Genomic DNA, 23831 nt, shown 5'->3' on the forward strand with positions numbered 1-23831 from the left:
TACAATAAAAACAGAAATGGCCTTTTATTTAACCACATTAAAATACAAGTCTGTCTGCCTAAAACACAGTTTTATACTGTACTGTTCCAGTAAAACCCATCTTGCCATGCTGTGCGCTTCTTGGAAATGAAAACAACACACAAGATATGGGCTGGTAAAAGGTAAAACTACCCGACAGGCTCAGATGGCAAATTTCATTCAACCTTTTTAATTAGATCAAAAATCATCTTGCACAAGTGTAGTTCTAAAGCTATTAAGTTCAAAGAACTAGATGATGAAATATAGTTAAATGTCATTGCCTGGCATTCCAAAGTTAATAGACTTAGAATATGACTTAACTGATGCAAATTCATCCGACCAAGTCTCACTTCTCATACTATAATGCAAGCATATTGAGGTCAATAGGCTAAAGATCATGTAAAATTGCATTAATACAGTGCATTTGAAGACAACTGTGTGTAAAGGCAGTGCTGATAATCTCAAAGCAATAAGGGCCTCTCACATGAGAAAGCAAAGTCTAGCTGTAGCTGTCTAGCTGAGCTCATTGACTCTCAGTCTATGAAGATTAAGGCTCACGTGTTTGGTTTTATGAGAAGTGTATCTTTAAAACAGCATTAGTGACTAGTATTCAAGGTTTTCCCATGGAAAGTACAGAATTAACAAGGTTTAAATGTACCTAAACCGGTTTGTGCACAGTAAAGCTCTTGCACTAAGTGAAAACATTTAAAATAAAAACAAAAAGGCGCTGAAAAATGTAATGTGTAACACAAAGACTTTGGTGCGTGACATGTTTGGTTAATGATTTCTAAGTGAATTTGTTTACGTCAGCGACCGCTGTGGAAAATGTAAGTCAATATCCACTCTGAAACCTGGATCTTGAAGTTCACAGTAAAAGCCCTTCATATTGGGCAAGATTCCCATCATACAATATTTAAAAAGCATCAATGTAATATAAAAATCACATCGTTCAGTTTGACCCTGAAAGGATAACATTAAAATGACGTGTCCGACAATGCTAGTAACATTAATAACATCATGTGATCATCATATTCCTCCATATGCAACTCAAGAACAGTCCAGCTGTAATCAAGGTAAGGTACAGCAATTTGTGTGTAAAAAAGTGAATGAAAAATGCTCTACATGAGGAGCAGAACAGGATTAGCACTGCAACGTTAGCAATTAGCTTGTCTTCTTGCTTTTGTATACTGTACTAAAGCAGCCTCCAGCACCAAACTTACTGGCAAAAAAAAAAAAAAAAATGTTATGCCTTCATTTTAGCTTTTGCCTGATGTGACAACAAATATGTGATGATGACTAAGCAGTTAAAAGCTTGTTTGGAATCTAGAAAACTCTTGCTAGCAGCCCTCATGTTTTACTAGCCATGAATACAAAATGCTCCTCAGTAACTTATGATTAACAAGAACCACAAGCATCAGTCTTTCCACTAAACCCTGAAGCTGTGTTTGTGCATCATCATTAAATTCCTGTCAGGGAAGGCCAGAAATGAACTGTGTCACAATAATTTACAATACAAAAATTGTAATCATATATTAAAAACAATTAAAATAAGTAGTATTTTGCCAGCATACTCTTAGAAATAGTAATATGGCAGTACCAAGGTACAGTGTTATACCATGGTATTTAATATAGACAGTGCCCTCAAATTCAGAAATGATCAAGTCAAAGTGGGGTATTAGGACAATATCAGCACAAATCCTTATTTGATGGTGATTTTTAATTGACAAGGGAAAACTATGACAATATTTTTAAAATAAAAATATTTTAAAAAATAATAAAATAATTGAATTTAAATTAATAATAATTGAATTCAATGTAATATATTTTTAAATAAAAAGATAATGATTTCAGAACAGAAAAATACTAGAGTCATTAATAAAGTATCTCTAAAATTATTTGTATAACTTTAGAGATTGCAAGCAGAATAATGGCTTTTTAGAACGAGTACTGACAGCTTTCCAAATGCAAACGTTTTGCATATTTTGAAAGTCTAAGAAAAATGAGCTCCACCTCAGTATATGGATAAAGTTGTAGTAAGGATACTGTTGATCGATCAGTAAAGCTAAATAAAATGAAAACTGAAAACATAAAAACTACAATAGTATCTAAATTATACTAAAATAACAATGTACAGCTGCGGTGTCTGCATGTCTGGTCTATTGCATTTACGTCATGATAAGGATTTATGCTGCTATTGTCCTGTTACAACTTTTGAAGGGCACTCATTTTTTTGTTGCATGTCCAAAAACGTGTGAACCTACTTGTGTGTGTGTGTGTGTGTGTGTGTATGTGTGTGTATATGTATGTATGTATGTATGTATGTATATATATATATATATATATATATATATATATATATATATAAATAAATAAGGAATGATTAAACAATCCAGATTTAACATTAAGACATATTTGTTTTGAACTTTATACAAGCTAGGCTAACTGGAAATTTGAGCTGTAAAATGACTTTTGCTTTTCAAACACTCTCAAAACCTGAGAACTTCCATCAAATTGATTGTCTTGTTATTACCCGAAAAGCACTAATAGCAAACTTCACATAATTTTTATTTTTTCTTGGCACGAGGGACATTTCACTAACTGAAATTACGCACAAAAAGTTTTACTGTGGTATAAAGCCATTCAGTGCAATATGATTTGTGACTCCAATGCCAATAGTTGCCTATATCCTGTCTGACAATGCAAAATATCCTTTCTAAAAACTCAAAATATTCCTAAAAAAAAAATCATAATATTTTCCCTAAATTAGTATGATGCATGATTTCCTGAGGTATTTCTTCTCATTTTTGCACTAGATGTGTAACATCACTCTTTCATCACACCTTTTACTCCTTATCCGAGTAGGGTATATCATCGAAGGAACAGGACATCTCAGGTACAGAATTTGAAGACAGAGTTTGTTTGAGAAGTCCACCTTCAATGGATTCATCCTGAGATTTCTTCTTTGAAGGTGATGGGGGTGGAGGGGCCGTACAAGACCAGAAATAGGGAAGAGTCATTGTAACTAACATACCTAACACAAGGAAACTTCCAGCAGCGATAAAAGATATCGTGTAGGTCCCAGTATAGTCCTTCAGCCAGCCTGGAAGGAAAAAATGGAGATGGAACAATTATTTTAATGCTGATTGTAAATCTAATAATCAGAATCAATTTTGTTGGCCTTTTATAGGAATAGTTCAACCAAAAATGTATATTTGCTGAAAATGTACTCATCCTCAGGCCATATAAGATGTAGATGAGTTTGTTTCTTCATGGGAACGGATTTGGAGGAATTTAGCATTATATCACTGGCTCACTAATGGATCCACTGCAGTGAATGGGTGCCATCAGAATGAGAGTAAAGCTGATAAAAACATCACAATAATCCACAAGCAATCCACACAACTCCAGACCATCAATTAACTTCTTGTGAAGTAAAAAGCTGTGTGTTCATAACAAATCCATCTTTAAGGCATTTTAAAGGTGCAATAGGAGATCTCGGAAAATGCTAAATTTAGCCTGGTAGCACTGAAAGCGAACGTCCCACCCTCCCTGCAATCGCCGTCCAAAGCCACGCCCCCTGAATGCACATACGCTCAAAGAGCAGAATACCAAGAGACAACATTAAATTACTACAATAGGCTACATCAACAGTTTCCAATTACAGTCCTCACACCCTCCCCGCTCTGCACATTTCATATGTATATCTTATCACGTCCGACAGTTGTTCTGTTCAACCATAAGTCATAAGTGCCCTGCGAAGTGGACATCACCATAGGGGTGGGCGATATGACCAAAATCTTATTTCACGATATGACTAATTTTATATCACGATAACAATATGTGTCACAATATAGTCATTTTTTTTTATATTAAAATCTTTGATACCATAGAATTTTCATAATCCTTGTCACCAATATCAATATCAAACTAATACAAGCCTAAAAATAGACAAAAAAAAAACACAGGCTCACTGAAAATAAATGAAGTCAGTGATGAAATAAGTATAAGAAACTAATTAAAAGCAATAGGACAAAAACTACAACAAATAAGAAATGCTACGTACATTGTGTAAATTAATTAGTCTTCACTGTGTTAATTATATCTATCTATCTATGATAGATATAATTAACACGTTTATTATGTATAGATTCTATACATACATACTGTATATATTATTTTTTTTATTATTATTTCTTCTTATTAAAGTTACAAAAGTGATTTAGTCAAGAGCAGTGAGAGATTTTCTAGCAATGTGCTATGATTAATATGAATGGCAGACAGAACGAATATTGGACAGCATCCCCTTTAAGACCGAAGTCCGGATCCAATATACTGTTAAATATGGGTTTTTTCTTTCAGCTGTTTTCTCTCTCTTATGACCTAAATCGCTGTCTTTATGAGGACACTTGCCAAGATGGGGATTCTGACGCATATAAGTGTGTTTATGTAATCGTTCAAAGCCAATAAAGCGGCAAAAAAAATAAATAAAAATGTGCGGTCCTCTCACACAGAAACAGAGACGGTGCACGCATATAGCTCTGTTGTTTGTGTTTCAACGGCTCAAAATCGGGGTTTTTTTAAACTGCAGTGCTTAAAAACGCTTGCCCATGGAACGAGCTCCTCATTTTGTTCTGGTCCTTCTCCACCTGGTTCTGTCTCCCCTTCACGCCCCGTGGTGGTGTGTAAAGAGCTCAGTCATCCAAATGATTAAAAAGTATTACCGTAAACAATGCATTTTGCAACACCACGAAATAAACGATAGAACATAATATGAAACGATAGACTTTTTATTTCGTCCATCCGATATATATCGTCATATCGCACAGCCCTACATCACCAGATTCAACTTTCAACCAGAATAACAAAAAATGTTTCTGAAGACAATCACCTATGGCACCTTTAACTTTAAAGAGTCATTTCTGGCTAATATGTGAGTCCAAAATCCATAATAATGCTTCCTACAGAAATTCCATCCCCTGTTGTCCATTCACATCAATATTTACCAACATATTTGTTTAGAACTGTTTTTGTTTGTAACAGTGCTTGATCTGAGCATATTTCTCTCATGATTAAAAAAAAAAAACATTTTTCATTGGACAGAGCAATGTTATGGATAGAGGACTCATATTTAAGTCAGAAGCAACAGTTTTAGGTTTAAAATGTGTTAATGTTGGATTTGTTTCCTACAAACCTGCAGCTTTTCACTTCACAAGACAAATTGGAGTCATGTGGATTACTTATGGATTAATGTGATAATTATTGTGACAGCTGTTTGGACTCTCATTCTGACGGCACCCATTCACTGCAGAGGATTCATTGGTGAGCAAGTGATGCAATGCTTAATATCTCTAAATTTGATCTGATGAAGAAACAAACTTATCTACATCTTGGATGGCCTGAGGGTGATTACATTTTCAGGGTGAACTTTTCCTTTAAATAAAACTATTGTGATGATCTCATGAGCTCCTACCAGAAAGTGGCGCTCCCAGCAGCCCTCCAACGCTCTCGATGAGCTGCAGCAGGCCAAGGGCTCCCAGCACTCGCTCCATGCCTACGATTTCCGGCACCACCGCGAACGCCAGCGGCGTCATCGCTCCTGCACAAAACCCATAGACCACACCGACAACCAACAGTCCTGAGTAAACCACGGCAACAGGAATGAGCATCAGAGAGAGTCCCAGTAACCCAGTCCATACCACCAGCATGTGCTGCATTCGCATTTTGCCCAGGTCCGCGAACCAGCCGGAGGCTACGCGGCCCACGATGTCTGCCACACCGGTTACAGAGATTACAAAAGCTGCCTGGTACTCAGTGAAACCAATGTGACGGCTGTGGGCGACCAGATGAACGTATGGGATGAAGTAGCCGGCATTGAATAAGGTGATGGCCACGGAATATGTGAGGAAGCCTCGGTGTGAAATCAGAGAGAGCTCAAAGCCCTCGTAGATACGGGAGAACAAAGAAGAACATTTGTTGAGCTTGGTCGAGTTTTCAGTCTGAGAACGGCACAAAAAGAAACAAGCCAATATAGTAATGAAGCCTCATATATTCTATGTTAAACTACAGAACAATCATTATCATAAATTTATTTTGATTAAACATAAATGTATTTAATTGTATCATATATATATATATATATATATAAATCATCAATTGTTAAATAAATTAATATTTAAATTAATTGAAATATTATAAATACTTATTTATTAAAAATACTGTTCAAAAGTTTGGGGTCCATAAGTTTTTGAAAAAGGTCTCTTATGCTCACCAAAGATGCATTTATTTAATTAAAAATCTAAATAGATATGTTATTATAATTTAAAATAACTGTTTTCTATTTTAACATAATTTAAAATGTAATTTATTTCTGTGATGGCAAAGCTGAATGTTCAGTATCATTACTCCAGTCTTCAGTGTCACATGATTCTTCAGAAGTCATTCCAACTTGCTGATTTGATGCTCAAGAAACATTTCTTATTAATAGCAATGTTGAAAATAGCTTTGCTGCTTAATATTTTTGTGGAAACCACAATTTTTTTCAAACAAAGGATTGTTTGATGAATAGAAACATTTATGTGAAATATATATATTTTAGGACATTATAAATGTTTTACTGTCACTTTTTTCATTGCAAAATTCTGCATCCTTGTTGATAAACAGTTGTTCTGCTAAATATTTTTGGGGAAATATTTTTCAGTATTCTTTAACTAACTGTAAGTTCAAAACAACCGCATTTATTTACAGCGGGTAAAATAAGTATTCGTCACCATTATTCCCAGTAAATATATTTCTAAAGGTGCTGTTGACATGAAATTTTCACCAGATGTCGGTAACAACCCAAGTAATCAATACATACAAATAAAACAAAACAAGTTCAGAAATTAAGTTCCGTGTAATAAAATGGAATGACCCAGGGAAAGTATTGAATTAATGAAATTGATTTAAAGGGGTGGTTTACTGCGATTTCACTTTTTTCATTTTAAATAGTGTGTAATGTTGCTGTTGGTGCATGAACAGTATCTGCAAAGTTGCTGCGCTGAAAGTTCAACGTAAGCGGAGATATCATCTTTTAAAAATCAGGAAGTTTAATGCCTACAAAAACGACTCATATGGGACTACAATGAGATACTTCCCGGGTTGCATACGTAAAAAACCCATAAATTTGCATCAACCCCTCCCTCCAGAACATGCAAAAAAGGGGGCAAGGCCATGTTCTGCGGCTTTGTCGAAGAGGAAGAGTTATAGTGGAGAGTTGTAGCCATGCCGTCGAAACGGTGTTATTTTCACCCAGCTGTCAGGTCTTCTGTGTTCGGGCTTCCTACGGACGCTGTAGTTCGTCAACAATGGTTAAAATTTATGTTTGATTATGTTCCTGACAATTACAATCCTAATTTAGCTCTCTGTGCTGCACATTTTATGGAAGACAGCTTCCAGAATCTACACGAGTTCAGAGTTCAATGCCGGATTCACACAGAAACTGTTACTAAAACATGGAGCAGTTCCAACTTTAAAACCAGAGGCAGCAGTTGTTGGGCCACAACCTGTAAGTAAGATTTCATAATTTTAAATGTATTTGCATGTATAATTTCAGACCTAATGTTTTAGTTTTATCAAGGACGTAAACAAATGCCAACGCTGGCTTTATTAGCCAGTTAGTTAAACGCTATTTCGTGTGTCTATGACAAACGCGTACAAACATTTTGGACCCGAATTTGTAATTATGTACTAATTTTGTAAATGTATTTTCCATGTATACTTTATGACTGTAAACACAAGCCAACGCTGTTTGGTTATAGTAGCCATTTAGTTCGATGCTATTTTGTGTGTATAAGACAAACGTGTACAAACTTCAAAAAATGATATGTAATCACAACAGCAAACTTCCGTTCAGAAACGTTTTGTAAGAGCCGTGCTTGCGGAAGTTCTGCTTGACTCTCTTCATTACCGCTTTCTGGGTCTGATTCTGGCTCAAACTGATACGGCAATATTGACACCATTATTTACATTTGACCGGAGCACATGTGACTGTCGCCAGTGAAGGTAATGGGCGTGACGTTTCTGGACAATGTGCAGTACGCAGTTTAGCCAATCACAACACACCGGCCCAACTAACCAATCTGAGCCCATCGCCTGTTTCTGAGGGAGTGGTTTCATAGAATCAGGAAGTCAACCGGTCGTTCAAATGACAGAGGAGAAAGCGGCTTACAATAAAGGTGAAATATATGAAAAATAAGGCGTTTTTTAACAAACGAAACACGAAGACATGTTATATTGCACCCCATAAACACAATCAAGCAAAGAAAAAAAGCAGTAAACCACCCCTTTAATACTTTGCCTAAAAGCCTTTGTTGGTAATGACAGCTTCAAAACGCCTCCTGTATGGAGAAACTAGTAGCATGTGTTGCTCAGATTTTGGTCCATTCTTCCACACAAACAGTCTTCAAATCTTGAAGGTTCTGTGGGTCTCTTCTATGAACTCTGATCTTTAGTTCTTATTTTCTATTGGATTCAAGTCAGGTGATTGGCTGGGCCATTCTAGCAGCTTTATTTTGTTTTTCTGAAACCAACTGACTGAGTTTCCTTGGCTGTGTTTGGGATCATTGTCTTGCTGAAATGTCCACCCATGTTTCATGTTCATCATCCTGGTAATGTAGGTGTTGGGACTAAACCAGCTAATATTAATTTCCACTGACTAGTGGCAGGATTGCTTTCTAATTTCTGATAGATTTCAGCTGGTGTCTTGGCTTTCCATGCCTTTTTGCACCTCCCTTTCTTCATGTGTTCAATACTTTTTCCCTGTGTAATTTCATTTTATTACACATAACTTAATTGTTTAGTTTTATTTGTATGTATTGATTACTTGGGTTGTTACCGACATCTGGTGAAAATTTCAAGTCAACAGCACCTTTAGAAATATATTTACTGAGAAAAATGGTGACGTGTTCAATACTTATTTTACCCGCTGTAAAATATAAATCTTTTGTATCGTTTTCAGTCACTTTTTGTCAATTTAAAACACCTCTACTGAATGAAATATATATATCAAAACACATACCTTCACCACAACCTTTGGTTTCCCTGGCGGCCGAATGAGAGCTCCACAAGCAATCATGTTGAAGCTGAGGCCTCCGAGGACAAGCAAGGCCCCACGCCAAGCATAGGCTTCTACTAGATACTGAAAAAGTGGAGAGAATGCAAAAGAGGCAAGTCCGACGCCTGTGAAGCCCAGGCCCATGGCTAGAGATCTCCGCAAGGTGAAGTACTGCATCACTGACGCAACAGTAGGGGTGAAGATCAGCGCCCAGCCTAAACCTAACAGAGATAAACACAGAGTAAAAACACAAATCAGGATCCTGACATTGGTTGATATTAAAGACACTATTTACAAAAGCATCTACCTGAAATGAATCCCATGGTCAGGTAAAGATGTAAAAGAGATGTTGCCTGGGAAGCCAGAATGAATCCCAGGCCTGAGAGGAATCCTCCCATCATAACAACCGGACGAGCTCCATATACATTAGATGCGGCTGCACTTATTGGACCTGCAGGCAGGCATATGTAATCAGTTGAATGCTGAAGTCAAACTGTGTTGTTTTAGCCAGTTGTGTTTGTTGATATAGACATGAACAAATGAAGTAGTGAACTTACTCATTAGCTGTTGCATGGCCAAGCCAATGGATGTTATCCAGGACACCGCCTGGGCACTCTCACCAAAGTACTGCACAAACTCCACAAAAAAGACGCCCAGACTGCGGATGAGCCCGAACACCAGGGCAGAAGACACGAAAAGAGACCCCACCACCACCCAGCCCCAACCCCCATCAGGTGCCGCCATCTGTGGGGACGACTGCTGCTCTTCCTGTGTCTTTTGGGGCTTTTCCATGATTCCACTGAAGAGACAGATTAAACGTATAGTTCACTCTAAAATGAAAACTGACTCAGGCCATGTAAGATATAGATGAGTTTGTTTCTTAATGGGAACAGATTTTGAAAAATTTTCCATTACATCACTTGCTCACCAATGGATCCTTTGCAGTGAATGGGTGCCGTCAGAATGAGAGTCCAAACAGCTGATAAAAACAGCAATCCACAAATAATCCACATGACTCCAGTTCATCAACTAACGTATTAGCTGTATGTTTGTAAAAAACAAATCCATCAAGACATATTTAATGTCTGGTACTGCCAAAATACCAATCCATAATCCATAATAACGCTTCCTTCATTGAAAAAGTTCATCCTTTGTTATCCTCTCGATCTGTGCATAATTCTCTCCTGATTCAGAGAAGAGGATTTTTTTCACTGGAGAAAACAATATTATGGATAGACTCATATTTAGCCAGGCGCAATGGTTTTAAGTTAAAAACGCCTTAATGAGAGATTTGTTTAGTCTTTTAGCTTTACAAGACATTAATTGATGGACTGGAGTCATGTGGATTATTGGGATGTTTGTATTAGTTGTTTAGACAAGTGATGTAATGACACACTTCTCTAAATCTATTCTGATGAAAAAAGAAACTCATCTACATCTTGGATGGCCTAAGTGTGAGTACATTTTCATATCCCTTTAAGAGAAGACTAGTGCAACTGCATATCCATAACCTTTAACTGTGTCACAGACAACATTAAAACATCTTCAACCAAACAATAAAAGTAATTAGGTTGCTTCTATGGGTTTTTTAAACCCCATTTACTACATAGAGCTCTGTTTCTTGACAAATAACTGGTCTCTATCATACTGTTCAGGGTCTCTTTAACATTACCTTGAAACTAAACACATCCGTTCACTCTGCGTCACAGTGCTGTTAAACACCTACCAGTTTAAATTCTAAAACTAAGATGATTTATATTCATTTAACAGTCAGGTGTCAGTTCTTATCCTGATTTAATTTCCTCTAGCACACACACACACACCAGTATGTTATTTTGAAGAAGTAAAGTCTTTTAATTTAGTCCTAAAAGAAAATGTTGATCATGAGTTGATCATGAGGTGGACTCTGAACTGTCATTACCAGTGGTCTGAAAATTTGAACCAATCAAAATCTGATTGCTCAGGTCAGGATGACCGCTGGGTCATCAACAAAATATTTTTTTTGTTTCTAAGAATGAGTTAACTTTAACATAAAAACATCAGTAGAAACAGGATGTACTGTTAACAAATACATTAAAACATTTGCGGTGCATAAAAAACTATTACTGTTATAAATGTATTAAAACACATTCTGTCAGGCAGCACATATATTCCCAAACCAAACCCATACTAACCCTTAACAGTACTTTCATGCACAAACAGCGGAGTTGTAGTCTCTAGCAAATTATAAAAGCTGTATATTTACATTAAATTAATTAAACATTTAATGCTAACATAAAATGCATTAAGATGGTGATGATGGATGATAATGATAATATGCAGACTGCCCTAAATATAATTTCCCCCACTAATTATACTTCAAACATATTTATGTATGTAAATTATACATATTTGTGACCCTGCCTGGACCACAAAACCAGTCTTAAGTTGCACGGGTATATTTGTAGCAATGGCCAACAATACACTGTATCTATCAAAATTATCGATTCTTATTTTATGCCAAAAATAATTAGGATATTAAGTAAAGATCATGTTCCATGAAGATATCTTGTAAATTTCTTACCGTAAATATATCAAAACTCAATTTTTGATTTGTAATATTGCCAAGAACTTCATTTGGACAAATTTAAAGGCAATTTTCTCAATATTTTGATTTTTTTGCACCCTCAGATTCCAGACTTTCAAATAGTTGTATCTCGGCCAAATATTGTACTATCCTAACAAACCATGCATGGATGCTTATTTATTCAGCTTTCAGAATATGTATAAATCTCAATTTAAAAAATTACTCTTATGACTGGTTTTGTGGTCCAGGGTCACATTTTACTTTAAAATATTTTTATTAACAGATATTTAATTTACCATGCTTCATTAAAACTACTAAAATATTTACAGTTTACACTGTCATTTTCTTGACACAACCAAACAAGAATATTTGACTTTAATGTGCGCCTATAGCCTACGAACATAAAAAGGAATAGCAAACATAACTGCTAAAATAAAAACTAGCACGATACACCTACCTTTTGCCCTCTCTATCAATCTCGTCTGCCTTTCGGACGAACCAGACGTCTCCTGTCCATGCAACACATCATTACCTAACGTGTGTTTTTACAGGTGCTTAGAATATACTATAAAATTTGAAGACTTATGAAAATATTTTCAGATGTTAATTTGTGCTCGTACACATTTGAAAACTTTACAAAAATGATGTAAATTTAAATTATTTAAAATATTTTGTTTTGCAGCTTGATGTTAAATTTCAGTTTTAAAATAACAGTCAACATACTAGATCTCCGAATTAATAACAATTATATGGTAATGTAAAAAAAAAAGGTCACTCGTAAAAATACGTCCAATGAAAACCAGGCACATGGCTCATAAATATTAATTAAGTACACGACAGCAAATTACAGAGCGCGAGGTAATGAATATTCATGAGATCAGTCTTGTTGACGTAGCAAACCTGTCTTGTTATCTAGCATTGTTGCTATTTAGCACATGTTACATGACAGTGACAATGACACGATTTAGTCATCTATTCGTGGCATATTATTAACAACACAAACGCGAATAGCCTATTTTGTTTATCGTGGATGTACAGCACAAACACTGTCAGCAGATACAATGTGGTACAACGAAACATTAAAGCCTTTTAGACAAAACAGTATGACACGAACAGATGGAATGCCATACAATATGCGACCCCGAATTTGTTAAAATACCATAAAATATTCCAAGCAAAATATAATTCGTTTGAAAATGCATATGTAACACCGGTTAATGTGTCTGGAACACACCGGTACGTGTTACTTACCCATAACCCGCTCACGCTTTTTCCTGTCGACTCATCAATAGGTCAAATCAAATACACAGTTTCTTTTTAAAAACATAGATAAATAAATAAATAAATAAGCAATCAACGTACATCGTCGACGGCTACTTTCTACTTATTCACCTGCTCATGACATGATCGGCTGTTTCTCTCACGTGCTGGTCTTGTTTCAGCGAAGCTCCGCCTCTAGAGCGCGCTCACGACCTAGCTAGCTTTCATTTGTTTACAAGAATGTACTCCGGTCTGTTATAAACTATGCGTGCAATATTAGGTTCAAGATATCAATAGAGCACACTGACCGTGCTGTCATACATTAAAACTAGTGTCTGGGATGATTAACCTTCTCTATGCTATGAAAGCGGCCCCCTAGCGGTAAGTTCGGTTGAACGTTATATCAATTACCAATACCAAAACTTAAAAAGACACTTAAAACAGCCTAAGGTGGTTTACTTCTCTAAACTGGACTGTCTGGTGTGTATCTGGTTTAGGCTCTTTTAAACCAGTGAGGTGGCTAAGATGAACAAACCACCTTAGACTTATTTGAATGTTTGTGTGTGTTTTAATTATTTCAGTAACTTTATATTCTCACCAACACTTCATAGCTACTCCCAACTTCCTGACAAACCTCTTTGTACATATTTTTGGACACAGACACAATTTTTATTAGTTTATCGGTTATCTGTTGACCAAAATATATTCAAGTTACAGTTATATAATATAATATGGGCTTAAAGTGCACACTCTGAGCTTTAATTTGAGGGTATTCTCATCACAATTGGGGGAAAGGTTAAGGAATTACAGCACTTTAATATGTGCTTCCCCCTTTTTCAAGGGACCATAACTAATTGGACAGTTGACTCAAAAGCCATTTCATGGACAGATGTGAGCTATTCCTTCATTATTTCTACATTAGCCTAATTAAGCAGGTAAAAGGTCTGGAGTTGATCCTAAGTGTGCCATTTGGATTTGGAAGCTGTTGCTGTGAACCCACATCATGCGGTCAAAGGATCTCTCCATACAAGTGAAACAGACAATTGTTAGTCTTCAAAAACAAAACAAATACATTAGAGAGGTAGCAGGAACATTAGGCATTGCCAAATCAACAGTTTGGTCCATTCTGAGAAAAAAAAGAACGCACTAGTGAGCTCAGCAACATAAAAAGGCCTGGACGTCCACGGCCTGGATGACCGGAGGATCCTCTCAATGGTAAAGAAAAACCTTTTTCACAACATCCAGCCAAGAGAAGAACACTCTCCAGGAGGTAGGCATGTCACTGTCAAAGTGAAGACAATCAAGAGAAAACGTCAAGAGAACAAATACAGAGGTTTCACCACAAGGTGCAAACAAGGCCAGATTAGACTTTGTCAAAAAAAACAAAAAAAAACAAGCATCTGCATCTTCTGGACAAGCATTCTTTGGACGGCTGAAAAGATGAACCTGTACCAGATTGACAGGAAGAAAACAGTATGGAGAAGGCTTGGAACAGGTCATGATCCAAAGCAAGCATACAACATCATCTGTGAAACATGGTGAAGCAGTGTGATGCATGAGCTGCGTGGCTTCCAGTGGCTCTGGGTCACTGGTGTTTAGTGATGACGTGACAGAAGACAGAAGCAGCCGGATGAATTCTGAAGTGTATAGGGATATACTCTCTGCCCAGATTCAGCCAAATGCAGCACAGTTGATTGGGCGGCGCTTCATAGTACAAATGGACGATGACCCAAAACATACAGCAAAAGCAAAGTCGAATATTCTGCAATGGCCAAGTCAGTCTCCTGATCTCAACCCGATTGAGCATGCATTTCACTTGCTGAAGACAAAACTAAAAGCAGAAAGACCCACTAACAAACAAGTCAGCTGCAGCGAAGGCCTGGCAAAGCATCACAAAGGAGGAAACCCAGTCTCTGGTGAGTTATTGCCTGCAAAGGATTCTCAACAAAATATTAAAAATTAACATTGTATTTATTATTATTATATTTATTTGTCCAATTAAATTTGAGCCCCTGAAAATGGGGGCTGGCATACAGAGGCAAAAATTATGAAAATTGTGTCAGTGTCCAAATATATATGGACCTAACTGTATATGTATTTTAACTAGATCACAGCTCACAAAATTTTATACATATAAAATTTTATGTTTATAGATGTTTAGCTTGGTTCTGTATAAAACTTTGTAAGCTGTGATCTAGTTAAAATGCCATACAATGATCTCCACATGCCACATGTTTGCCTTCAGGGGCAGATGAAAGCAGGAACAGGACTAAACCTCAGAACTATTTATTAAAATAAGAAACAGCGGGTGGTGCTCCTAGGTCAACCTAAGAGGAAAACTTCCATACATATGGACAGACAGGTAGTGTGTGCATGGGGCCAGTTTTTGTCGAACGCCGGAAACAGGTGCCAGCTGCTCCATTGTTCCTATTCCAGCACCACCCGTAGAGAAGCTGAGACACTTTAGGGTGAGTCGGGTCTAAGTTGTGAGCTAATCGGAGGAAGGAAGGGCTAAGAGGTGAATTCTTTGTTCTTCTGGGCTCCAAGAATCAGACATTGAATTTAGATTTGAAACATTTAAGTTTACTAGTAAGTGCCTTGATTGACCACTTTCAGGTTTAACCAGTTCCATAATTGAGAGACTTTCCCACTCTTCGTGGGATTTTAAAGAATTGCATGAGAACAGCTGACCAAGGTTATAATTAACTAAAACTAAAACTAAAAAAAACATTTTTATTACGTTTAACTGATATAAAAATGAATAAAAACTGTATAAACACGTTTAAAAAAAACAACACATAACAAAAATTGCTAACACTTCAAAATTAAAATAGAAAATAAAAACTATAAAAATATCACCATAATACTAAAACAACACTGTAGCAGACAAACACACACACAATAATGATAAATTAATTTAACTTTAATTTATATAAAATAGGTCTTGTCTTTGTCCAGCAAAAGAGCGCAACACAGTATTGTTGACATCATTCTCATCATCCTCATCATCATCATCAATCTTTACATGTATATTAGTTTGGCTAGTGTGAGTCCTCAACCTGCTTGGACTCTCAGCAACTATAATACACCATAAAAATAATGAAATGGTCTCTCAAACATAAGTATCATTAAGAAGATACACAGAGAGGCTAGACCTCTACAAATTTTATTCTTATTACTTAAATAGGCTCCAGGCCTTTTAAATTAGTACGTTAACATACTGAATAACTGGTAAATAAACAACTAAGAGGTTATATTTGAGTTTTTACATTCTGGTTGTTCTGTTATCTTCTTAAATAGGAAACAGAATATAGTACAAACACCAGAAAGGATCCATGAACAAATAAGAGCAATACTTTTGGGCAAAACAAAATAAATAAATAAAATTACATCATTAATTTAAAAAAAACATTCAATGTATCTTTTATCTGTTCTTTCTCAAACATGCTTAATTCCTTCTTTACACTTTTTTTCTACATCTATCTTTCTTTCATAATCTTTCCCACTTTCTTGCAGAATTCCATATATCTAAACATTTTTACCTTCATTCAGCTCTTACACCTCAAATCTGAACTCCTAATAAACACCTTCACACTCTGCCACAATCCATCTTTGTCATAACAGCAAAAAAAAAAAAAAAAACCCATTTAATTCCATATCTATTAAAGTATTTAAAAATAACATGCTTTGTTTTTACCGTCTTAAGCCCTATTTGGATGATAATTGTTTAGCATCTTGTTATAATACTCTCATATTCCCCAAGAGAAATAATTACCATCAGAATAGGGCCTTATATAGTTTTTGACAATGCTTTTCACATTTTTTCCTGCCACAGAAAAAGTGGCCAATATGACAACAAAATCACTGATTAAATAGCATGAGGAAAATAAAGTATGCAAAGCAAAATAAATAAAAAATATTTGAACAAATAATAAAGATAATAGTCAGCACATCTAGTGCAGGAGTGCTGCATTCTTGGAAGACTACATTCATTGGTACATTTATAGTCAAGCTGTCCTCGAATGCAGCACTCCACCTTTTTAAGCTCTTTACAATACTGTTTTATAGATCCATTAATCTTCAGCCTAAATCTTCAATTTAGATCTTGACCTATCTGCAGAGAGAGCATATAGCACCGGTGCCTGAGATGTTTCGACATGCCTCTTAGCAAGCTTGTAGCAGGGTGGGTCCAGGTTGGTACGGGTCAGCCAGAACCTTGTAGCGGATCTTGGTGTTGGTGATTGCGCCGTGTTTCTGTCTCAGGTGAAGCCTCAGCTGGCTCTTATGACGGAAGTGCAGGTGACATTTCTCACACTGGAAGAAAAGGTTAGAGCAGAGAGTGAGATTTCAACATCATTTTGCAGTAAGTATGGAGGTATGTAGTTGTGTATATATACATATTTGTTAAAATATAACTGACGCTGTAAGGCTTCTCTCCAGTGTGGATGCGCAGGTGGCTCTTCAGTGTCTGCAGGTGGCGGAAACGTGTTCCACAGGTGTTACATGGGTACGGCTTTTCCCCAGTGTGGATCAGAACATGGGCACGCAGGTGAGCTACCTACAACACACATACACACATTTTACAAGAACATAATTTTAGTTGAACTCTTTTTCAACAAGATGGATAAAAAAGGAAAAAGACAATAAATCAACATTTATTTTGACATATATGTGAATAATAATATATAAGAAACCCTCTGCACCTCCTACATATACTCAAGAATATATTTTAAATGCTTGAAAATAAGAATGATATATGCGATTCTGTGCAGATGTACCTGGACAAATCTGGCTCCACATGTGTCGCAGCGGTAGGGCTTTTCTCCAGAGTGGATGCGGGAATGAGTCTTTAAATTGGCAGGCCGGTTGAACTGTGCTCCACACACATTACAACGGTAAGGCTTGTCTCCTGAGTCAGCGGAGGGATAAAAGAGTGAAATGAATGAGAAAGAGGTCAGAACTAGTAATAATAAAATGTTCATTTATTTACAATTATAACATAATTTAGCTTTTTAATTTAGAATTACAATATAATTTATTTTATTTTTTTCATGTTTCATATAGTGCCTTTAAAAGAACCTTCTCAAAGTGCTTTACGTAATTAAAACAATAATACAAACATATACATGCAACTACATTAAAAAACAAAACAAAGAAGTTATCAAGTAAATTTAAAAATACTAAGTGACTGTGCCTCACAAATCGCAACTGGAAGTAGATTCCACAAATTAATTTGTATGTAAGTAGGTTACATAGCTCAGCCAACATTATCTGTTGAGTCAGCAGCCTCACCTGAGCAGGTAGATTTTGTGTTCATGGCTTGATTTCCAGGGTAACTGAGCTGTGTAGAGAGGTTCTCAAACTTGATTGGGTGTTGGCCCAGTAAATGACTCTGATTGGCAATTGGGGTACAAATGTAAGGACTGCAGAGACCTTTTAAAAATGAAGAGGATAAGATCAGTCTGTGAACTTTTGTAGCACATCTATTCATAATAAAGCTAAGAGATGTTCACTCACCTTTATCCTCACCGACTGAAAGAGGCAGGGGATGCAAACTGCTCTCCAGAACATGATGGGGACTAATATATATTTTTTGCTGTGATGTGTTGTATGGAAGAGACAAGGTTTTCCTAGAGGAAACAGAACAATGGTCAATAACGATATATTATTAAACAGTTACGTCAGAAGTTCTTTAATCAATTAAGTAAAAAGGGCCAAAACATACCTATTATTCAGTCCAGGCTCCTCCCCTGTCCAAATGTTATTTGTTGTTTTAGATGAGACTTCCATCCTATCATTGTCAAAGGAGGCGTGGCTGTGTGATTGCCGCTCCTCTTCAGGCCCCTCCTCCTTTATAGGTGTGGCACACAGAGGGTTGAGGACAATATACTTGTATTTCTTCCAGTTACAGGCCTTTGGGTCAGGAGCAGGCTTGAATTCAGATCGCTTCTGTAAGGAGGAAATATTATAATTAGTAAATACTAATTTATTTAGGCTCAGCAAAACATTGAAAATTTTAATTAAAGCATAAATAAAAACAAATTCTGAAATGTTTAATGCAGTCTCTATGGATTGAAAGCAATATGCATATATTGCTACACACTACAATTCTACCAGTTTGGGGTTTGGTAAGTGTGTTTTTTTTTTTTTTTTTAAGTAGTCTCTTATGCTCCGCAAAGTTTCATTTATTTGATCAAAAACACAGGAAAAATGAAAACAATTTAAAATAACTGTTTTAATCTATTTTGGCAAAGCTACATTTTCAGCAACCATTAATCCAGTCTTTGTCACATGATCCTTCAGAAGTCGTTACTGACAACTTACTGGCCCCAAATTTTTGAAAGGTAGAGTTCATATAAACAAACACACCTTTAACTGGGGAGACAGACTGCAGCCACTGGACTCAGCAGGTGAGTTGGGCTGCCCGCTGGAATGGGAAGGACTGTCTGGGGATGGTGTGGGTGGGGTTGCAGGTGAGGATTCCTCTAATTTTAGGGTCTGAGACTTGGGGATAGCAATCAGGCAAGTTTCTGGATCTGGCGAGGCAAAGCTCTCACTTGGAACCCTGTAGATACAGTCAATGCATTTTATGCCTTTTTGATATTTTTTTGAGATAGGATACAGTTGAAGTGTCAAATGCAATTCAAATACTCATTATTAGACTATCCCTCCATAACCCTTTTACCTGGCTCGGTCTGGGATGGGATCTTCTGCCTCAGCGGTAGGCCTGGAGGGTGAGGAGAAGATGGTGGGATGAGCAGGTGGTGACCTTCCACCGAGGGGTGCTCTGGAGGATGGCTCCATCAAAGAAGGACTCTCAGAGATCCTTTCACTGCAGAGAAATGAAAAAAACTTTCAGTCTATATAGAAAGAAGGAAAAACTGTTTTCTGAAGTTGGGTGTTCTGACACTTTAGGTGCAAATATTTTCTTTTAAAGTACTACTATGTACTATTTAGGGCTTAGCTTTTGTACCTTAGGGTACTGCCTCTGTGACAGCTTTGTACCTTTTTCTAAGAAATAACAGGGAATGTTTTCTCTCAAAGTTCTGAACAAACATTCTTCCAGTAACATTACGTTCTATACGTTTGTTCAGAGTTATCTGGTCTTTAATAACATTCTCAAAATTTTAGCACAGAAACATTTATTCATAGTTTATAGATGTTTTACTGAAATATTTTAGTTGGACTTGTTTTAAAATGATACAACTTATAAGTTTCAGGCAGTTAAGAGGTCATTAAAAAAGTAATGTTTCCATCATGTTTGCAAAATGGAACATTCCCATAATGTTGCTTCTAATGTTCTCATTACATTTAAAAACTGTACTTTTTGAACATACAGAGAATAATTTGAAAACCATTCTTACTTAATGCAAAACATTCCTATAATAACATATTTTTGTTAGCTGGGTAGGTTCTGCATCACATTGCTGCTTATTTGCATAAAGTTTGAGCTCTAATCAAATTTGTTGCATCATTGTCTGGTGTTGCCAGAAATAGCTTCGACTGCAGTGTTCTGCTGCCTCCTCTGCTTTGGTCTTCATTCTCACCTGTGAATAAATGCTCGGCAGGTGTCAGCGACATGCTCCATCTGCAGATAGGTGGCAGCGGCGAGCACGCCAGATACTGTCTGGGGAGTGAGAGGGAGGCAGGAGGTGTACATGAAGTCCAGCAGCAGGGACACGCTGCCTGCGTCCAGCCCCTCTGGCAGAGTGAGAGAAAACCCCCGCTCACCGCCAGCACCGGCCGCTCGACGAGAGAAGAGAGTGTAGAAGAATCCACTGTGGAAAACACATTTATTTAGGTGCAAGAAAAGGTAATGAAACATGCATTGCAAAAAAGGCTTATCTTACTTAGTAGGCCTATTTTTGTCTTGTTTCTAGTCAAAATATCTAAAATAAAATCTTAAATTAAGATGCATTTACTAGGTAAGCAAAATGACGTACGATATTTAGTCTTGTTTCCAGGGGGAAAAAAACTAAATTAAGTGTATTTTGCTTCAAATAAGTAAAATGCTCTTGTTAAGAATATTTTATTTATTTTAAGCAAAATGTACATAATTTAGTTTTTTCCCCTGGAAACAAGACTAAATATCTTACGTCACTTTGCTTATAAATGCATCTTAATTTAAAGAATTTTTAGATATTTTGACTATAGAAACAAAACAAAAATAGGCCTACTAAGTAAGATAAGCCTTTTTTGCAATGTGGAATTAAAATTTAATTCAAAAAAATTTGAATGTAGAAACAGTGAAAGATCTTAATAAGACAAACGAATAAACAAAGTTTGAATCGACTACAAACTCTAAAAACAAACAAAAATAATTGCATCTACTGTGATACAATACACTTGTGAGACAAAAGATGTGCCGCAGGCGGAATATGATCTCATGCAGGAGGGAGCTAATGTCTTCAGACAAAGACAAATCTTGGCACAAACAGGAAAACAGGCCGAGGGGGGCAGGAAAGAAGAAGTGAGGGAGGGTGGGAGAAAGTGAATGACCGTACATCATGGCACTCCCTGTTGACCAACCTGCATGCGATGAGCACGGCGCAGTGGGCGCGCAGCCTGGCGGTGCCCACAAGCAGCGTGGCATCTGTAAGGATGTCCCGATGCCGCAGTTCATTTAAGTTCAGCAACACGTCGTTGGAGTGACGGGTGAACTCCTTAATGTAGCCTTTCACCTCCATCACATGGGCGGCTGCAGCGTGCTCGGAGGAGCTTCGGTATCCCTCTTCCATTTGCATTAATTTTTCTGTTTGATAAAGGATATATAAATAAAATATGCATTGGTATTTATAAATAATAGTATAATTTAATATGTATATTTAACAAAATATAAAAAAATATATAAACCAAGACTTTTGAAGTCAACTAATATTTAAGGATATAATATTTTAATTTGTATATTTATCAAATATTAAAAATATAAAGCAAAAGTTAATTAAATAAAAATATAGTCTAGTCAAATTAATTATGGTCCTGTGAAGCTTTATCAGAAAACATGTTGACAAAGAAAACGATACCTGACAAAGATGATGAAATGAGATTCAAAAATTTGGGGAGGCCAGCTCCCTACTCGTACCTGCCATAAAAAGAAAATAAATAATTCTAACTTACATGCATCAAGTAAAGCATCTTTAAAATAAAATGCCATTTTCTAAACAACATCATTGATACAACAACATCACATCTGCAGGTGTCAGAAGCATTCTGCAAAACTGAAATATCATAAACAATATAATTGTGATGCACTGAGTATTGCATTAATCCAGTTAGTAGTGAAATGTCTAATGGGGACAGTAAAGCTTTATAAAAATTATTTTTCACAAAATTACTAAATTCCACACCACCTTTAGCAAATACATTGTAATAATTCAGAGTAAAATATATAACAGTTTAAAAAGTTGTCATTCATTCATTGCATTTTGCCTGCAAAGAGCCTCCTCCCATAAAAATGATGAAACTTCATTCTTAACACCTTTTTAGCTGAGTAAGGATCCATCAAACACACATTTTGCATGTGGTTTGAGCATAACAATCAAAAAGCATCACATTTTTGAGGAACTAAATGGAAATGTGAATTCATATGCTAAAAATAAAACTATTTGATTCAAGAAAACATCTCTAAAAATGCATAAAAAAGATTTAATGGAAAACTCACCCCGACCAGCAGGGACGAGAACACACACCGCCCTGTTCTTACAGCTCCTCTACTCTGATCCCGGGTGCACACACACGCTCTAACCTCCCTCACTCAAACGTGTCTCTGAAAACTGACCAGTCTGACCTAGGAGAGAGTATCCTTTATAACACTGTGCAGGAAGTCTCATTCAGTCAGGGTGTTTATTTCCTGTGTTAGTAGAAGCTGCCTTTTCACACTGCTCCTGGGTCAGTTTTGTAGCGTTTCTCATAATGACCGAGGTCCGGAACTAGATGGTCTCTGATCAGGGGAAAAAAAAACACGAAGCCAAATCCCCCTATGCTGCCCACGCGCTGGAAGCTCAGCGGGAAAAGGCTCCAGGCCCCCGTGTGTCAGTATTTATAGTTGTGTATTAGAGCTCTTTTGTGTTTAATGATGACAGGAAAGTGGGTAGAGTGCTTTTTGATGCATGTTGTGTGCATTTTGCAAATGTTTGTATGGAAGTGAAGAATTCAGGGAATGTAGGTTTGTGTGTTAGAGTGTGTAGGGTGTGTTGGCCTGCGTGGGCTTATGAGCATTGTCAATGGGTCAAATGTCCTGTCAACACTGTCCAGGAGTTCAGCTAACCAAAGCAAATGTGCACGACCCAGTCTCTATCCAGGACAAGGGAAATGGTCTCAGAGGAAGTTTGTGCACATACATCAGCTTGGTCATAAGAATTCATCTGACAAGCTCAGAGCGATGACAAGGCAAACAAATACAAGATTGGGTAGATGGGCAATCCAATGCTGCAGAATACATTTTTAAATGAATCTGGCAAGCTTAAAACCATAGTCACAGCTAAATGTATAATGTGTATAATATATGCGCAATATGTATTGTGAAATATTAAAATATCAAAAAACTCAGCAAAGCTGAATTTCAGCATCATTACTCCAGTCTCCAGTGTCACTTAATGCTTAATAATTTGGTTGGAAATTGTGATATTTTTCATCAAGATTCTTTGATGATTAAGAAGTTCAAAGAAACAGCATTAATTTCAACAATTTTGTAACAACGTAAATGCCTTTACTGACACTTTTGATCAACTGAATGCATCCTTGATAAATTAAAGTATTATTTCTGTATATCAGAAGTCTGAAAATATAATAATATCAGAAAAATCTATATTATCATTCTTTTTTTTTTTTCAACATTCAACTTAAAGTAATTAATTACAGGGGTAATGACAAAATAATAAATTCATTTATTTATAT

At 36.5% G+C, this 23831-nt stretch overlaps 2 protein-coding genes and 1 long non-coding RNA gene across 7 annotated transcripts in view; 1 reads left to right on the forward strand and 2 right to left on the reverse strand.

The window, feature by feature from the left end:
* Positions 1 to 13216, reverse strand: slc16a13 (solute carrier family 16 member 13). 3 transcript variants are annotated; one of them, XM_058780389.1, is made up of 6 exons: positions 13068 to 13216; positions 9667 to 9908; positions 9417 to 9560; positions 9074 to 9330; positions 5489 to 6014; positions 1 to 3118 (listed from the first exon to the last, which is right to left on the reverse strand). In XM_058780389.1, exons 1-6 carry the CDS (start codon positions 13073 to 13075, stop codon positions 2862 to 2864), a joined length of 1434 nt encoding a protein of 477 aa, XP_058636372.1. In that variant the 5' UTR covers positions 13076 to 13216; the 3' UTR covers positions 1 to 2861. The 3 variants fall into 3 exon arrangements, with proteins under 3 accessions (XP_058636372.1, XP_058636373.1, XP_058636374.1); XM_058780390.1 differs by having other exon boundaries at positions 12927 to 13072; XM_058780391.1 differs by lacking the exon at positions 13068 to 13216 and adding an exon at positions 12133 to 12864.
* LOC131543252 (uncharacterized) lies at positions 13181 to 20637 on the forward strand. The gene is made up of 5 exons (XR_009271857.1): positions 13181 to 13316; positions 17199 to 17298; positions 17376 to 17484; positions 17708 to 17830; positions 20504 to 20637. It is a non-coding gene; the product is annotated as an uncharacterized LOC131543252 (long non-coding RNA).
* Positions 15675 to 23831, reverse strand: part of bcl6b (BCL6B transcription repressor) — a 17988-nt gene continuing 9831 nt past the window's right edge. For 2 of the 3 annotated variants that reach the window (XM_058780386.1, XM_058780388.1), the window contains 12 exons: positions 22597 to 22722; positions 21959 to 22017; positions 21465 to 21687; positions 20483 to 20713; positions 19621 to 19767; positions 19305 to 19500; positions 18661 to 18884; positions 18453 to 18565; positions 18228 to 18368; positions 17714 to 17844; positions 17356 to 17493; positions 15675 to 17249 (listed from right to left, as the gene is read on the reverse strand). In XM_058780386.1, coding sequence (XP_058636369.1) covers positions 17100 to 17249; positions 17356 to 17493; positions 17714 to 17844; positions 18228 to 18368; positions 18453 to 18565; positions 18661 to 18884; positions 19305 to 19500; positions 19621 to 19767; positions 20483 to 20713; positions 21465 to 21679 — 1686 coding nt within the window. In that variant the 5' untranslated portion in view covers positions 21680 to 21687; positions 21959 to 22017; positions 22597 to 22722 and the 3' untranslated portion in view covers positions 15675 to 17099. Of the gene's footprint in view, positions 17250 to 17355; positions 17494 to 17713; positions 17845 to 18227; positions 18369 to 18452; positions 18566 to 18660; positions 18885 to 19304; positions 19501 to 19620; positions 19768 to 20482; positions 20714 to 21464; positions 21688 to 21958; positions 22018 to 22596; positions 23494 to 23831 lie in introns of those variants that run through there. The other variant, XM_058780387.1, reaches the window with a different exon arrangement.

The sequence above is a fragment of the Onychostoma macrolepis genome, chromosome 07, assembly GCF_012432095.1.
Source record: "Onychostoma macrolepis isolate SWU-2019 chromosome 07, ASM1243209v1, whole genome shotgun sequence".
Taxonomy (NCBI): domain Eukaryota; kingdom Metazoa; phylum Chordata; class Actinopteri; order Cypriniformes; family Cyprinidae; genus Onychostoma; species Onychostoma macrolepis.

Bases quoted from the DNA above. Each gene is read 5' to 3' on its own strand.
- slc16a13 (XM_058780389.1), bottom strand. The intron at 9,561-9,666 runs GTAAGTTCACTA...GCCTGCCTGCAG, and splicing joins GGCCATGCAACAGCTAATGA to GTCCAATAAGTGCAGCCGCA. The intron at 6,015-9,073 runs GTATGTGTTTTG...TGCCGTTCTCAG, and splicing joins AACCAAAGGTTGTGGTGAAG to ACTGAAAACTCGACCAAGCT.